We start from the raw sequence: 18,657 nt of genomic DNA, 5'->3' as shown, positions 1-18,657 counted from the left end.
CATGCTGTATGACTCTATGACTTGCACCCTTCTTAGATGATAGCACTACATTGGCTCTTTGGTCAGACAGGAATTGAACATTTTTGCAAGCACCTCCTGCTATTTTCTCCCTTGCCTCACGCAACAACCTGGGATGCATTTCATCTCGCCCTGGAGATTTATTTAAGCCTGTCAGACCACTGTGAATCTCCTCACTGTATAAGCTAATTTCTTTAATTGTACCACAGACCTTCTCCCTGATTTTTATACTCACATCATCTTGCTCACTTGTGAACACCAATCCAAGTTTTCATTTAGAACCCTACTTCCATCCTCGGCTCCATGCGCAAATTGCCACCGTGATCCTCAATGGGCCCAACTCTTTCTCTCATCATCCTTCTACCCTTAATGTAGCTCAAAAACAACTTGGGATGTTTCTTCATTTTATCTGCCAGTATCCTTTCATATCCTCTTTTATCTCTCAATTTTTTTTTGAAGTTCCCTTTTGTACATTCTATAGTCTTGGGTTGCTGCAGTTTTGAGCTCCTGTGAGCTGTAATACGCCTCCCTTTGTCTCTTAATCCCATTGTGTATATCCATTGAAGTCCAGGGTTCACAGGATTTGAATGTTCCACCCAGGGCATTCTAGCTAGGTGGATAAAGAACTGGTTGAGCAACAGGATACAGAGAGTAGTAGTTGAAGGGAGTTTCTCGAAATGGAGAAGGGTGACCAGTGATGTTCCACAGGGGTCAGTATTGGGGCCACTGTTGTTTGTAATATACATAAATGATCTAGAAGAGGGCACTGTTGGTATGATCAGCAAGCTTGCAGATGACACAGAGATTAGTGGAGTAGCAGAAAGCATAAGGGACTGTCAGAGAATACAGGAGGATATAGATAAACTGGAGAGTTGGGCAGAAAAGTGGCAGATGGCTTTCAATCCAAACAAATATGAGGTGATGCATTTAGGCAAGTCTAATTCTCGAGCGAATTATACAATGAATAGAAGAGCCTTGGGAAAAGTTGATGGGCAGAGAGATCTGGGAGTGCAGGTCCATTGTAGCCTGAAGGTTGCTGCACAGGTGGATAGAATGGTCAAGAAGGCATATGGTATGCTTGCCTTCATTGGACGGGGTATTGAGTATAAGAGCTGGCAAGTCATGTTAAAATGACATTGTTTCGGCCGTATTTAGAATACTCTGTACAGTTCTGGTTGCCACATTACCAAAAGGATGTGGATGCTTTGGAGAGAATGCAGAGAAGGTTTACAAGAATGTTGCCTGGTATGGAAGGTGCTAGCTATGAAGAGAGGTTGAGTAGGTTAGGTTTATTTTCACTAGAAAAAAGGAGATTGAGGGGGGGACCTAATTGAGGTTTACAAAATCATGAAGGGTATAGACAGGGTGGATAGAGACAAGCTTTTTCCCCAGGGTGAAGGATTCAATAATGAGAGGTCATGCTTTCAAGGTGCGAGGTGGAAAGTTTAAGGGGGATACATGCGGCAAGTACTTCACACAGAGGGTGGTGGGCGTTTGGAACGCATTGCCAGCAGAGATGGTAGAGGCAGGCATAGTAGATTCATTTAAGATGCGTCTGGACAGATGCATGCCTAGGTGAGGAGTAGAAGGATACAAATGCTTAGGAATTGACTGACAGGTTTAGACAGTACATTTGGATCGGCTCAGGTTTGGAGGACCAAAGGGCCTGTTCCTGGGCTGTAAATTTTCTTTGTTCTTTGTATTTCCTTTATTGATACATGTTGGCCCTTATTCCCCATTTTACTTTTCGATTTGATCAAAACTTTGTGGTTTTGCTGCACCTAGATGTGGCCAACTAATAAACAATGACCTGGAAGAGCAATCTTCACAATCAACCTGTTATCAATGTTAGAGAATCCCACGTATTAGAGTAGAAAACAGGCAATTGCCTTTAGCCCGAAGTGCGAAGTGAATGTTCCATCTTAGCCATAACTTGAGGTCTTTACCACTATAGGTGCCAATCTTCAGCTAATACAATTCCTTCCACAAAATAGCAAGATGGGGTATCGTCCAACTATTATATTGAAGACTTGTGCTCCAAAACTAGCTATTCCCCTTGATGCCACACTCGGTCGAATGCAGCTTTGATGTCAAAGGCTGTCACTCTCACCTCACCTCTGGAGTTCAGCTCTTTTGTCCATGTTTGAAACAAGGACCCAACCAACTTGATCAGTAATACTGCTACTGAGCCACTCTTGGTGGTGAATGTTAATATTCCCCACACAGAGTGCTTTTTATACCCTTGCCATTCTCAATGCTTCCTGGAGAAAGTGAGTATTGCAGATGCTAGAGATCAGAGTCAAAAAGTGTAGTGCTGGAAAGGCACAGCCGGTCAGGCAGCATCCGAGGAGCATTTCGAAAGTTGCATTTCGAGCATGAGCTCTTTGAGCATAACCTATCACCATCACCCCCCACGTCCATCTACCTCTCACTTTCCCAGCTATCTTTCCCCAGCCCCAACCTACCATTTTCCTCTCAGCCCCCTTGGCCTACCCTCCCCATTCCTGATGAAGAACATATGCTCGAAACGTCGACTCTCCAGTGCCTCGGATGCTGCCCGACCGGATGTGCTTTTCCAGCACCACGTTCATCCTCAATGCATCCTCCTAAGTGTTGTTCAACATGGAGGAGTATCGATTCATCTGTCAAGGAATGATGCTACATTGTAACCAGCAGGAGTTTTCCTTGACCGTGCTTAATCTGCAGCCATGAGCCTTCATGGGGTCCAGAGTCAATGTTGAAGACTCTAAGAGCAACTACCTCCCAACTGTACATCACTGTGATGCCACCTCTGTTGGGTCTGTCCTGCTGGTGAGATAGAACATATCCTGGGATGGAGATGGTGGTGCCTGGGACAATATCTGTAAGTTGTGATTCTGTGAGTATGAATCTGTCAGGCTGTTGCTTGACTAGTCCGTGAGACAGCCCTCCCAGGTTTGGCAGTAGCCCCCAGATGTTAGTGAGGAGGACTTTGCATGGTTGACAGACTGTTTTTGCTGTTGTCTTTTTAGATTAGATTACATTACAGTGTGGAAACAGGCCCTTCGGCCCAACAAGTCCACACCAACCCGCCGAAGCGAAACCCACCCATACCCCTACATTTATCCTTTACCTAACACTACGGGCAATTTAGTATGGCCAATTCACCTGACCCTGCACATCTTTGGACTGTGGGAGGAAACCGGAGCACCCGGAGGAAACCCACGCAGACACGGGGAGAATGTGCAAACTCCACACAGTTAGTCGCCTGAGGCGGGAATTAAACCCGGGTCTCTGGCGCTGTGAGGCAGCAGTGCTAACCACTGTGCCACCGTGCCGCCTGGGTCGAAGACAGGTGATCTGTCAGGTTTCAGTTTTTGAGACTTGTAGTGGTTGGTATAACTGACTTGCCTGCCCATTTCAGAGGGCTATTGAGAGTCAACCACATTGCTGTGGATGTGGAGCTACACATAAGCCATACCAGGTAAGGATGGCAGACTTCGTCCCCTGAAGGACATTAGTGAACTAGAAGGATTTTTTCCTGACAATTGACAATTGACACTTAAGTCCAGTTTTTTTTTGCTGCATTCAGATTCCACCATCTGCCATGGCAGGATTCAAACCTGGGTCCCCAGAACATTACCTAGGACCTTGGATTGATAGCCTAGTGATAATACCGCTATGCCATCACCTTCCGAACAAAGCTGATATGTTTCTTGACCCCATTCTCCTGCCTGTCCCCGTAACGTTTGATCCCCTTACTAATCAAGAACTTACCTATCGCTGTCTTAAATACACTCAATGATTTGGCCTCCACATCCCTCTGTGGCAATGAATTTGACAAATTAACTCTGGCTGATGAAGTTCCTCCTCATCTTATTAACTTAAGTTTTTATTTCCTGGTGGTTTTATAGTAGATCTCCTTGCTGGCTTCTCTAAAATGTTGACATCCTTCTAAACAGGGAACATGGAAGCGATCGCGATTGGGGTGGCATGATGGCACAGTGGTTAGCACTGCTACCTCACAATGCCAGGAACTTGGATTCAATTCCAGCCTCAGGCGACTACCTCTTTGGGTTCCTTCTGAATACTCCGGTTTCCACCCACAGTCCAAATATGTGCAGGTTAGGTGGATTGGCTATACTAAAAATTGCCCACAGTATCCAGAGATGTGTAGGCTTGGTGGATTAGCCATGGTAACTGAAGGGTTATAGGGATATGTTGGGGACTGGGTTTATGTGGGATGCTCTTGTGAGGGCTAGTGTGGACTCAATAGGCTAAATGGCCTCTTTCTGCACTGTAGGGATTCTGTTTCTATGATCACAATAGTCTGGATTTCTACTCCAGAGGCATATAGTGGGATCCAAGAAATTCCACAGCAAAGCTGAGAATTAAGTGCCTAGAAAAACAAGATCTTCATTGACAGGAGTCAAGGTTCACTGCAGCTGGACCAGCTAGGAGGCATATTTAGCACTGTTGCCTCACAATGCCAGGGTCCATGGGTTCAATTCCAGTCTTGGGTGACTGTGTGGAATTTGCACATTCTCCCGGTGTCTGGGTTTCCACCTACAGTCCAAAGATGTACAATTTAGGTAGATTGTCCATGCTAAATTGCCCTAGTATGCAGGCTGGTTGGAATAAAAACAGGGGTTGGGGGAGTGGGATCTTCTTTGGAGGGTTGAGTGATATCAATCCTTTGGGTTCTATAAGACAGTTTGATGACATTCACAGGGGTTGCCAGTAGCCGACACAGACTGCTTGAAAGGCTAGTCTGAAGTCCTGAAGAAGGGTTACTGGATCGGAAACATTAACTCTGTTTTCTCTTCACAAATGCCATCAGACCTGCTGGGTTTCTCCAACATTTTCTGTTTTTGCTTGAAAGGTTGGTGTCAGTGCTATAGGACTTCATCCCCGTTGGAGTAAAAGAATACTGTACAATGATAGGATGAAATGGTTAGTTTCACCTCTTTGAGAAGCCTTATCTTTCAGGGTAATCTGAGGTAGACTGGGCTCTTCTCATGATTGAAAGTGATGGCCTTAAGTTCGTTCATGAGTTTGTGTAAACAGCATGCAATGATCTGATTATAGTTATACAGCAACGAAATAGACCTTTCGATCAAACTCATGCACACCGACCAGACATCCTAATCTGAACTAGTCCCATTTGCCAGCATTTGGTTCATATCCCTCTAAACCCTTCCTAATCCGGATGCCTTTTATAATGTTGTAATTGTACCAACCTCCTCGACTTCTGCTAGCAGTTTATTCCATCCAGGCACCACACTCTGCGTGAAAAAGTTACCCCTCAGGTCCTTTTTAAATCTTTCCCCTCTCACCTTAAACCTATGCCCTCTAGTTTGGGCACTTTATTTCACAGGATATCTTTGATTTAATTTAATTTTCCCATTTATTTCAACATCAGGCTTGCCTAGTGAGTGAATGGCTCAGGCCCTATTTACTAGGTTGCTGGTAAAGCCAACCTTATGATTTGTGGAGGAATCCCAGTGCAATTATTAACCAGTGAAGCTCGATTTGTGAGGTAAGAGATAAGAAGTACGCATTACAATTTATTAATGCTATCTATAGCAACAGTTTCAGTTACATTGACCTGATGACACCAAATAATAATGATACTGATGACACAGTGGCTAACAAACAATGAGAATAGTGGCTGAAAATCCAATTTTTACACTGATATTTTCCTTATTATTCTACTTCCAGGTTTGATGTCTCTAACATGTATCAGTGAGCATTCTATGGAGCAACATTTTCTAACTTCATCTCCAGTGTTGAAAGGCCTGATTCACAAATACAATGAGGGAGAAGGTTTAAACGTTGATATTAGGGGACACAAAATGAACAATCGCTTCCTGTAAGAGATCGGAGGCCACAACCAGATTTAGTGTACCATCTGTAGGTGTCCTGCTGAGTAAAACAAGGGTGAGAATGAGATTCTCCATTCCAGCAATGGGGAAAATACCTGGTGCCAAACGGAAGAGGCATTGTTGGTGATCCACATAGTCAACAGCAGGGCAGTGATTATTAGTGCATGTGGGAAAGCTGTAGATTGACCTCAATACTTTCAAAAACTCCTTATTCTGTCTTAAAAAACATTACAAAGATTAGCATCATCCCTCATTTCCACTTCACTTTCAGCTCTACTGTTTGTTCTATTTGCCTCTCACCTTCCCCATTTGCCATGATTACTCCAATCCAGAATCACAGAGTTGCTATTGTGTAGGAGGCCAATTGACCCACTGTGGCTGCACCAGGTCTCTGAAGGAGTATCATGACTTAATGCCTGCCCTTTTCACATAACTCTGCACGCTATTTAAATAACCATCCACCTGAAAGCTCTCAATTTAACTGCCTCCATCATACTTAAGGAATCGCTGAGCCATTCACTGCATTAAGATATTTTTACTCGCATTGCATTACTTCTTTTGCAAATCACTTTAAGTCTCATTCTCGATCTGTTTTTAAGTGGGAACAATTTCTCCATGTCTATACCATTCAACTTCAATTTAATCCATTTGTACGTTTTTGTCTTTATTCTTTCAGGGCAAAAGGGGTTGCTGGCAAGGTCAGCATTTGTTGCTCAGCCCTAACTGCTCTGAGTGGTGTGCTAGAAAATTTCAGAGAGGAGTTGAGAGTCAACCAAGCCTGTTTGTTACCCTCCTGTGATCTGACTGATTGCAGGAATTTGGAATGAAGCTGAACACTGTGGAATCATCAGAAAGCCACCCCAGTACTGAGTTAATGACGTATTTAAGTTACTAATGGGGCTCCAGAGAATGTTCTGAGTACATCATCTCCTGAATAAACTCCTAAAACAATATCAAAAAGTGTGGAGCTGGAAAAACACAGCAGGTCAGGCAGCATCCGAGGAGCAGGAGAGTCGACATTTCGGGCATAAGCCCTTCATCAGGAATTCCTGATGAAGGGCTTATGCCCGAAACATCAACTCTCCTGCTCCTCGGATGCCGCCTGACCTGCTGTGCTTTTCCTGCACCACATGTTTTGACTCTGATCTCCAGTAGCTGCAGTCCTCACTTTCTCCTAAAACAATATTCTGAGCCTGCAAATACTAGCCTCAAACCAAAACCATCTTCCAGTTTGTCAGATACAACTCAAGATCGCAGAAGGTTTCCACTTGTCTCTTACTGACTTCAGTTTTAAGAAGTTCTTTATTGCCATACTCAGTCAAATCCCATTATACTGCCAAAATAAGTTACTCTTCCATTTCTTTTAGCATTCAACTTTTCTTCCATGTCTGGGTCAAAGCTTTGATGAGTTGCTGTGGCAGAACCTGAATTATTAACCAGTGAGCACGTCATTGGTGAGTAGGTTTCTGTGTAGATTATTCTGTTATTTTGTGGCTAGGATATACGTGGAAAATTTTCTACATTGTTGTTTGATATCAGTGCCACAGCTGCACTAGAATAGCTTGGCAAGAGGAGCTGCCAATTCAGGTGTATAAGTGTTATACAAGACATTTGTTAGACCTCACCTGGAGTACTTTGTGCAGTTATGGGTGCCACATTATAGGAAAGGTGTGAATGCATCAGAGAGAGTGCAGAAGCTATTTACTAGAATGGTTCCAGGACTAAGAAACTTCAATTATGAAGATAGATTGAAGAAGTCAGAACTGTTCTTCTTGGACAGAAATAGGCTGAGAAGAGATTTGACAGAGATTTTAAAATCATGAGTGGGCTAGATGGAGTAGATAGGAACAAACTGTTTCCACTCACGAAAAAAAGTGATATGCAAACGAAGCAAGGGTGATGTGAGAAAAAAAATCGTTTTCACAGTGAGTAGTTAGGGCTTGCACATAAATATGTTAAAGTAACATCATAATAAGGAAGAAGTAACCAAGAGCAAGTATGTCAGGTGATAAGAATGACAGGGGCAGTGACAGTGAGATAGAATGATAGGCAGACAATTCACAGAATGAGTAAAAAAGTGTGGCGCTGGAAAAGCACAGCATCCGAGGAGCAGGAGAGTTGATGTTTCAGGCATAAGCCCTTCATCAGGAATGTGGGGCTTATGACCAAAACATCGACTCTCCTGTTCCTCAGATGCTGCCTGACTAGCTGTGGTTTTTCAGTGCCACATTTTTGACTCCAAGCTCCAGCATCTGCAGTCCTCACTTTCTCCAATTCACAAAATGAACCTCCTACAATTCCACAAGCCAATACTGATCTATTTGGACAGTTAGACTATGTGGTTTTGTACTTAATGGAAGAAGATGGGTAAGTCTAGTCAGGTTATTTAAGAAATTCAAGAAAATCTGTAGATTTACACCTGAATGTACTATCTTAGCCAGCCATGATGTGAATGTAGGAGAATCATTACCAATAAAACCACGTCCTAATCAGTTAATCCTGAGAAAACAAGCTTGAGTGGAAACGAAAATTCAATACATATTAGAAAAACACCTGATTTTACCTAACAAGAGCAGCTATAGTTCATCAGTGGTGCCATTTCCTAAATCAAATGGGAGGGAGGGTCAACTAGATACTGCATAGATTACAGTAAAGCAGATACGGTAATTAGAACCCAATTCCTCAGTGTCAGGACTGTATTGATAAAGTTGGCAATGCTTCATTCCTTTCTTAGATCGATCTATTGAAAGTTTACTGGCATGTGCCCTTAACGTCAAGAGCCAAATGTTTAGTCAGGCTATTCATATTTAGAAATGTCACAAATTTGAAAGACTTATGCATCAAAGTGTAGCTACTGCTATCTACAAATCGCTGCACTTTATTTAGATGATATTGTAATATAAAGCCATAGTGTGGAGATCCTGGTGTTAGACTGGGTTAGACAAAGTCAAAAATCGCCAGGTTATAGTCCAACAGGTTTATTTGAAAACACTACTCCTTCATCAGGTGCTAGTAATATAAAGCAACACACGAGAACTTATAAAACAAGCATCAGACCTGTTAAAGCATAAATATGTTAACTTGTGACAAACAATATAATTAGAGGCCATCAATACAAGAAAGTCATCAAGAAATCCAAAGGGACTTCAGCAAAAAACATCTATGCTGAAAAAGAGTTTTAAGAATGTGGACTGGTTGAAGCAAATAATTCAATTGCATTTAAGGAGAAACTGGACAATCAGACCAGGGAGAAGGTATTTCAGTTTATATTTGGCTGAGAAAAAATAGAAGAAGACTTAAATGGAGAACAAACACTAGCAATGGCCAGTTAACAGGCCAATTAATTTATTACTACAGCCATGATTTCCAAACAAGATGTTCATCACATCACATTCATGAAGAAAAGGTTACATCTGTATAACCTCCCATCTTAGATGGCTATCCTGTGAAAGATTTGAATGGAGCCTGTGGTGACGAGTGCCAGTAGAGGTAATGATGCATAAGGTTTCTCCATGTCAAACAGTCAGGGCAGGCAGGGACAAAGCAGTGAACAAGGTAGGACTGATAAATTAAACTGTATTTGTTTCAATGCCGAACAAGGAAGGCATGGTTAGGAACATGGGACTGGGATATCATAGCAATTACGGAAACATGGCTCAGGGATGGGCAGGACTGGCAGCTTAATGTTCCAGGATACAAATGCTACAGGAAGGACAGAAAGGAAGGCAAGAGAGGAGGGGGAGTGGCATTTTTGATAAGGGATAGCATTACAGCTGTATTTAGGGAGGATATTCCCGGACATACATCCAGGGAAGTTATATGAGTGTAATTGAGAAAAAAGAAAGGATGATCACCTTATTGGGATTGTATTATCGACCCCCTAAAGTTCAGACAGAAATTGAGAAATAAATTTGTAAGGAGATCTCAGTTATCTGTAAGACTAATAGGGTGGTTATGGTAGGGAATTTTACTTTCCAAACATAGACTGGGACTGCCGTAGTGTTAAGGGTTTAGATAGGGAGGAATTTGTTAAGTGTGTACAAGAATATTTTCTGATTCAGAGTGTGGATGTACCTACTTGAGAAGGTGTGATCTATATGGACTTCAGTAAGGCATTTGAGAAGGTTTCCCTTGGGAGACTGGTGAGTAAGGTTAGATCTGATGGAATACAGGGAGGACTCACCATTTGGATACAGAACTGGCTCAAAGGTAGAAGACAGAGGGTGATGGTGGAGGTCTGTGACCACAAGGATCGGTGCTGGGTCCACTACTTTTCATCATTTATATAAATGATTTGGGTGTGAGCATAAGAGGTATAGCTAGTAAGTTTTCAGATGACACCAAAATTGGAGGTGTAGTGGACAGCAAAGAAGGTTACCTCAAATTACAACAGGATCTTGATCAGATAGGCCAATGGGCTGAGAAATGGCAGTTTAATTTAGATAAATGTGAGGTGCTGCATTTTAGGAAAGCAAATTTTAGCAGGACTTATACACTTAATGGTGAGGTCCGAGGGAGTGGTGCTGAACAAAGAGACCTTGGAGTGCAGGTTCATAGCTCCTTGAGAATGGAGTCGCAGGTAGATAGGATAGTGAAGAAGACATTTGGTATGCATTCCTTTATTGGTCGGAGTATTGATTACAGGAGTTGGGAGGTCATGTTGCCGCTGTAGAGGACATTGGTTAGGCCACTGTTGGAATATTGCGTGCATTTCTGGTCTCCTTCCTATCGGAAAGATGTTGTGAAACTTGAAAGGGTTCAGAAAAGATTTATAAGGATGTTGCCAGGGTTGGAGGATCTGAGCTACAGGGAGAGGCTGAACAGGCAGGCGCTGTTTTCCCTGGAATGTCAGAGGCTGAGGGGTGACCTTATAGAGGTTTACAAAATAATGAGGGGCATGGATAGGATAAATAGACAAAGTCTTTTCCCTGGGGTGGGTGAGTCCAGAACTAGAGGACATAGGTTTAGGGTGAGAAGGAAAAGATATAAAAGAGGCCCAAGAGGCAACTTTTTCACTCAGAGGGTGGTACGTGTATGGAATGAGCTGCCAGAGGAAGTGGTGGAGGCTAGTACAATTGCAACATTTAAAAGGCATCTAGATGGGTATATGAATAGGAAGGGTTTGGAGGAATATGGGCCAGATGCTGGCAGGTGGGACTAGATTGGGTTGGGATATCTGGTTGGCATGGACAAGTTGGACCGAAGGGTCTGTTTCCATGCTGTATATCTCTGTCTCTCTGAATCTATGCCTACACTGCCTTATTTCTTCTGACCTCTCCCTCATACCACATGCTTTGTATGACTCACTTAACCTATCTAACTTAACCCAAGTAATGAACCTATTCTCACATAACCTATTCTTATCCCATTGCAGACTCTTTGGGGCAGTTACAAGGGATGAAAAATATTCATTTCTTGTTGCGAGATGAAGTAGACATGACAGTGTGTTTGTGGCATGTCTAGTCTGTGGCAAGTTCATACTTGTAACATGCTTGCATGCCATTCACACTCATTGGCCTGAAGCAAATTTTAATAGTTGCACTGTTAAGACAAGTCTTGTGGAACCTAGTTCCCAGTCACTTACAGGTGAATGCACCCAGTTGACTCTGTGCAGTTGCGTATAAGGTGAGTAGTTGTCTACATTTAACTATGGCATGGGGGTGCTGTGTGTGTCCGTGTGTGTGCAAAGATAGATGTTTGGACACAGTGAGTGCAGAGGAAGGAAGGAACAAGCATCTGAGCTGTGGTGGTCCTCTAAAAGGTAGGGTAGGTGTAGTTCTAAATGGGGTTTGTCAAGGTGATTGATGATCTAAGATTTGATGCTGTCAACATTAGGGTCTTATACATAAAATTGAGAGTGCTAGTTGGTGGAGAGAACAGTCACAAGAGTGAGTTTGGGTTGGGTTGATGGAAACAGATTAATTCCAAAGTCACATATTCAGGGGTCTCATGGGGTGCACCAAAGGAGCCGATGAAAGTACCAAAATGGATAATTGGAGTTCAGGGTCAAGGTTTCAGTTGTCATGTGTGATGGCAAAGGGGCAAGAGATAGAATGTCAAAGGAAGTGATGATTGGGCATAGGTGATGGGAGAATGTTCATGGATTACAGAGAAATGGTGAAAGGTTATGTTTGTTGGGTCAAGGATGACGGGGACAAGCATAATCATAAGAGTAGGAGGGTAGAAGATACAAGGACAGGTTGGAACTCCACTGGCACCATATTACGAGCTTGAGTAAAATGGATATTTGTATGCAAGATATGTTGATTGGAATGGGAGAAAGACCATCTTGGAGTTAGTCATAGGACATTCAGCCTATCGTATCTACACTGGTCATCAAGCACCTAACTACTCTAGTTTCATTTCTAGCACTTGGCATGTAGCCTTGTAGCCTATGGCTTTTCAAGTGTTCACCTGAATACATCTTAAATATTCTGATGATTCCCACCTTTTCTACACTTTCATGCAGTAAGTTCCAGATACCCACCATCCTCTGGGTGAAAAAAACTCTGCTCTAAACCTACTGCGCTGACCTTAAATCTATAATCCATAATTATTGATCCTTCCACGAAGAGAAAAGTTCCTTCCTATCTACCTTACCTCTGTCTCTCATAACTTTGTACACCTCAGGCTACCACCTTGGCCTTTTCTGCTCCAAGGAAAACAACCACAGCCCATCTAATCTCTCATACAAGTCCAGCCCAGACAACATCCTGGTGAACCAAACAAAAACTGAAATTGCTTGAGAAATTCAGCAGGTTTGGCAGCATCTGTGGAGAGACAAACAGAGTTAATGTTTTGAATCCAATGATCCTTCTTCAGAACTGAAGAAATACTTCCAGGGCTGAGGAAGTTCTGTTCTGTGGATAGATTGTAGAAGCTGCGACTGTTTACTTTGAAGAGAAGATTGAGAGGAGATTTGATAAAAGTTTTCAAGATCATGAGCTGTCTGGACAGAGTAGATTGGGAACACCTGTGGTAGGGTAACCCTATATTTAAGCCATTGGTGAAAGAATCAAAAATGAGAAAGCACATAAGTAAGATAATTGGTGGAAGTAGTGATGGTGACTTGAATAAAAGCTTTTCAAATAGCAAGTGGTCAAAATCTGGAATGTGCTGCCTCAGAGTTTGATGGAGGCAGATTCAATTGAGACTTTCAAGCAGAAATTAGATGACTTACAGTGTGGAAACAGGCCCTTCGGCCCAACAAGTCCACACCCACCCTCCGAAGAGCAACCCACCCAGACCCATTCCCCTACACCTAACACTAGGGGCAATTTAGCATGGCCAATTCACCTGAACTGCACATTTTTGGACTGTGGGAAGAAACCAGAGCACCTGGAGGAAACCCACACAGACACAGGGAGAATGTGCAAATTCCACACAGACAGTTAACTGAGGTGGGATTTGAACCCAGGTCTCTGGTACTGTGAGGCAGCAGTGCTAACCACTGTGCCAACCACTGTGCCACCGTGCAATAGATTATCTTAAAAGGGAACTGTGCAGGGCTATAGGGAGATAATGGGAGAATGGTATTGGGTGAATTGCTCCTTTTTACCCATAAATCAATTTCAATTGGATCAAGAACTAAGTTACTATTAATCATTCCAAGGAAAATATAAATCATGGTGTTGAAGGAAAATTTTGATCTATTGACATTAGATATTAATTTAAGGATCAAATTTTGCTTAATAGCATTTGGTGTTGCACTAATGAGTGAAAGTAACTGAATTTTAAGTTAAAACTCGCAACAGTGTGATTTACTGTTAAAAAAGTCCTGATTTTTGGATTGAAAATAATTGTGATGCTAACTATACCATGACCATGAAAAATCAAGAAATTGTGGTCAGAGTTATTTTATTCCTGGATCATGCCATAACAATATATCAAAAATAGACTTTGACATTGCAATCAATGTGAAATTAAAACTTTATCCACCAGATACCCATTAAATGCCCCAGTAACTATTACAGCCAGTTCATTCATGTATAAGTGAATTTTTAATGACATGATCATTCATCATTACTGCCAAAATACTTGAAAGTTTTGAAAGTTTAAATTTATAAGTGTGTAGTCACATTCTTTTGCAATTTGCGGCTGACTACACAAACAGTTATTTATTAATTCTGCCTAATATTTTTCTTACTCTCTCTTAACTGCATCATTCCAAATCAGATTTTGATTTCAATCCATGATTTGAATTTAATTAAAAATCCAAATCTTTCAGTCTCCAGATTGTCAGACAGCAGACAAACAACTGAAAATTCATATCAGGACACCACACAATTTTCAACCTGCTACCCTGTGAATATGACCCATCCAGTTTAAAGTTCTGATAGGCAATTCCCCCGTTCCTTGGACAGCCATGTCAGTCTCTCCAATTCCAAGTTGCAGACTTTGGACAGTGTCACATTAATGTCCCCAGCATGAAATGTTTGACAAAAAACGATGCTTCTAACTTCTGGCTAGTGACATAACTGGTATCATACAGTTCCCCCCCCCCCTCCCCCAGTCATTAAGTCTAAGTCCCTGACTCCCCCTCAACTCCTTGAGAAACCCCTATAAACTTTCTGGGCTCCTAACTACTACGCAACAACTCTCTGACAGTACAACTACTGCCTGACCTCACCCTGGTTACTTCCAACTTCCTACACCATACCAACTATCGACCTGACTACTGACTACTCTCTATGGGATCCAACAATGTCCTAATATCCAACTATTCCCTTCGGCTCCCTACCATGCCCCTGATCAGACCCCTAATGCAGTAGCCTCAAACTATCCCACACCCACCTCCCCTCCTCACCCCACCCACCCTACTCACCTACCATCTCACTCACCTCCACCCTACCCATCTACCAATTCACCCACGCCCCCTTCCCAACTACTAGCTCACCCACCTTACCCTACCTCACACCTCACCCCCATAATACCTCACCTATCTCCATCCTACCCACTTCCTCCATCCAGCCCACCCATTTACCACACGCACACCTGCCCTTCCTCCCTCAGATCCCCCCAGCACCCTATACATTCATTCACACATCCATCCATTCACCACTATTCAGAGTGGATAGACAACACTGCAGTCAATTTTGCAAAAAGGGGCCGTGATCCCGTCTCCCCACCATCTGAACTCCTGTCCGCTCCCACCAGGTCTCCAAGTGGACACAATCCTTCGCATTTCTGGCTCGGAAGAAGGGAATGTTCGAAAGGTGCGGCAATCCGACCATGGGGCTACAAGAAACACAGAGAATGCTGGAGAAACTCGACAGACATGGCTGCTGAAGAAAGTTCTGAAGACTGCACTCGAAATGTTACTTTGTTTCTCTCTCCACAAATGCAGTCAAACCTGTTGAGATTCTCCAGCATTATCCCATTTTTGTTTCCTATCTCCAGCATCCACATTATTGACTTTCAATTTACTGCAACTGCTCGGGAGATCCCAGCCTGGATAAATCCTGGGTTATTCTTCCTGATTTTAACTGTGATTGCAATAAGAGTAACAGCATGGTCGTCTGCCGAGCTTCCGGGTTGCTTTCCCTACTTCGAGCCGCCACACATGCTTGGTCGGTTGCAAAGTGGGGGAGGGAGGAAGAGGGACGGGGATTGGTGACGCTGATTCTGGATTAGTGGTGCTGGAAGAGCACAGCAGTTCAGGCAGCATCCAAGGAGCAGCGAAATCGACATTTCGGGCAAAAGCCCTCTTTTATTCCTGATGAAGGGCTTTTGCCCGAAACGTCGATTTCGCTGCTCCTTGGATGCTGCCTGAACTGCTGTGCTCTTCCAGCACCACTAATCCAGAATCTGGTTTCCAGCATCTGCAGTCATTGTTTTTACCCCATTGGTGATGCTGATGCTGACTTATTTGGAGAGCAGCAAGTTCATAATTAAGAGCATCTGTCGGGTTGTTCCCCAACACAGTGAGATGCAAACAGAATTCCTTTTGCTGCTGTTCTGTTACAAAAATTGCGAACATATCACAGATGGTCTTTCTCTCCACATTTCTAGGAACTTCTATTACATAACAATGCTAAGAGACCCCGTATCCCGCTTTTTAAGCGAATGGAGGCATGTCCAGAGAGGAGCTACCTGGAGGGCTTCATTACACATGTGTGATGGCCGGACCCCGACACCGGATGAGCTTCCGACCTGCTACGTAGGGGATGACTGGTCAGGCTGCAGTTTGCAGGAGTTTATGGATTGCCCTTACAACCTGGCCAACAATCGCCAGGTCCGCATGCTGGCTGACCTGAGCCTGGTGGGTTGTTACAACGTCTCAACCATGGGAGCCAGCAGGCGCAATGAAATACTCTTGCACAGCGCCAAGACTAACCTGAAGGACATGGCCTTCTTCGGACTGACCGAGTTCCAGAGGAAGACCCAATGTCTGTTTGAAAGAACCTTTCAGCTGAAGTTCATTTCGCCGTTCACACAACTCAACAGCACCCGGGCGGCCAGTGTGACGCTGGACCGGCAAACCCGGCGGCACATAGAGCAGCTGAACTTCCTGGATGTGCAGCTCTACGACTACGCGAAGGATCTCTTTCTGCAGCGTTTCCAGTACATGAGGCAGAAGGAGCGCCAGGAAGAGAAAAGGAAGCGTCAGGAGCAACGCAGAGCACATCGCCAGAAACAGGGAACACACAGGTCCCCAAAAATTCACACGGAGAGCGTGATGACAGATGACTATGCGAGTCTGGTGGAAAGGTGGTGACTGGTTCTCATCCGCTCCCTTCATTCATTCATCCTAGGTAATTAATATTGTGACCACAAGTGTGAGAGGACAGTATTTCACATGAAATGTGCAATACCATCATCCTGTGCGACCACAGTAAACCTGTTGAGCTATCTTTGTCTTTAACTCCAGTGTAACCTTCACCTCTACATCCCACCCAATTCCCAGCCCCATCTCACTCGTGCATTCTTGCTGTTTACCCTCGGTTCAGTTTTTGTTATGGGAGATTTAGAGTCGAAATTGCTCTCAAGGTTACGAAGAGATTGTAAAGATTTCATTCAGTTGTCCAAGGTACTCTGTCAGAAAGCAGGCAAATCAGGTCTAAAGATAATATATGTAACAATAGATATGTGACAATACACCCAGGCATCAGATCAAATTCACACCAAAATAGTTTTGTCTGTTACTGCTATATTAACAAGATCAAATAAAAAAGTCTTTTGAAGTTAGTACAATATTGTGACTTTTTTAATGCTCGTGTTATTAAACTACAATTTGCATCAATAAAGCACACGTGATTTAACTACTAGCCTGACTGATTACCTTTCTGAATGTTCCAGCAAAATATTTATGTCAGATTTAATTGAATTCATTGTTCTTCCTTCAGTTAACTTAAGGTTCAGTTGTTTCTTCTGCATCCACTAAGGTTTGCTAAATGGGCAAATGAATACTGTACAGAAATCTTTATGAAGTAGGTTGAGTCATACAAATGTGACAACATAGAATGAATCCGTTTAACCCATAAGGGCCTGTGCTTACTCTCCATAGAGTAATACAGGCAGTGTCATACCCCATTCCATTCCCAAGCCCCTGTGACTTCATGTACCTCAAGTGTCTGACCAATTTCCTTTTATAATCATTGTTTCTAATTCCACTCTCCTTATAAGCAATGAATTGTTAGGTATTCCTGCTCGCTTTTAAAATAAACAGGTTTTTTTCCTGTCCTCCTGCATCCATATCTTTTATTCAAAACCTAAAATCTGTGTCTTCAAGTCTTGTGCCATCATTTAATGGGAATAGGGTTCATTTGCTCGCTGAAATAAAATATCATTTAACCGATTTTTCAAATCAACCTTTTCAGAAATATTATTGCACACCACTCGAGCAGGTGGGAATGGAACCCAGGCTTTTCTGGTCCGGGACAGGGACACTACCTCCGATAATCTTTTACATCTTGATGAAAATCTCTCAAATTCCTTTTCTCCTCGGTGAACAAGCCTGTATCTCTAATCTAACCTTGAAACTAAAATCCTTCATTCCTGGAACCATTTTAGTAAGGTCCTCTCCGGACTCTCAGGAACCATAACATGGGGTGGCATGCTAGCTCAGTGCTGAGACACAGCACCAGGGACCTGGGCTCAATTCCAGCCTTGGGCAACTGTCAGTGTGAAGTTTGCACATTCTCTATGCGTATGCATGAGTTTTCTCTGGGTGCTCTGATTTCTTCCTACAGTCCAAAGATATGCAGGTTAGGTGGATTGGCCATGCTAAATTGTCCATAGTGTGCAGGGATGCCTAAGTGAGGTAGATTAGCTATGACACAAGGATTACAGGGGTAGGGGAGCGAGTCTGCCTGGGATGCTTTTTGAAGAGTCGATGTGGACTTGGTGGGCCAACTGGTCTGTTTCCGCTCAGTCGGGATTCGATGAACTTTTATCCTTCCTGACTGTGATGACCAGAGCTTGGCATAATACTCTGGTTTGAGCCTAACAAGAACTTTATGAAGATTATAAATCACTTGCTTGCTTTTGTCCTCAAGATCTTTATGAAGCCAATATCCCATTTGGTTTACAAATTAAACAATCAGAATATCCTTCTGCCTTCAAAGTCGACGCACAGGAACCCTCCCAGACCCCTCTGTTTGTGCACATCCTTTACAACTGTGATTAAGACAGCACTACTGTATGTCACTTTATTCTGTTTCAAATGCATCATCTCAGTCTTCTCTGTATGAACCATTCTTGACTAAAGAAGCTCCTTCTGAATTCCTTACTAGACTTCCTCGTGGCAACTCTTACAGTGATGTCTTTCTGTTAT

General features: G+C 43.1%; 1 protein-coding gene across 1 annotated transcript in view; it reads left to right on the top strand.

Moving 5' to 3' along the window:
* Positions 1 to 17,149, top strand: part of LOC122550556 (heparan-sulfate 6-O-sulfotransferase 2) — an 89,430-nt gene extending 72,281 nt beyond the window's left edge. The window contains exon 2 of the mRNA XM_043691461.2: positions 15,894 to 17,149. Within this exon, the coding sequence (XP_043547396.2) occupies positions 15,894 to 16,599 (706 nt within the window). The 3' untranslated portion in view covers positions 16,600 to 17,149. The remainder of the gene's footprint in view (positions 1 to 15,893) is intronic.
* The last annotated feature ends 1,508 nt before the right edge of the window (positions 17,150 to 18,657 follow it).

Source organism: Chiloscyllium plagiosum, unplaced genomic scaffold (assembly GCF_037043375.1).
Source record: "Chiloscyllium plagiosum isolate Xiang-an unplaced genomic scaffold, Cpla_swu_hap1 HiC_scaffold_6, whole genome shotgun sequence".
NCBI classification, from domain to species: Eukaryota; Metazoa; Chordata; class Chondrichthyes; order Orectolobiformes; family Hemiscylliidae; genus Chiloscyllium; species Chiloscyllium plagiosum.
The sequence above is the reverse complement of the archived record's forward strand: the minus strand, read 5'-3'. Positions and strand labels throughout refer to the sequence as shown.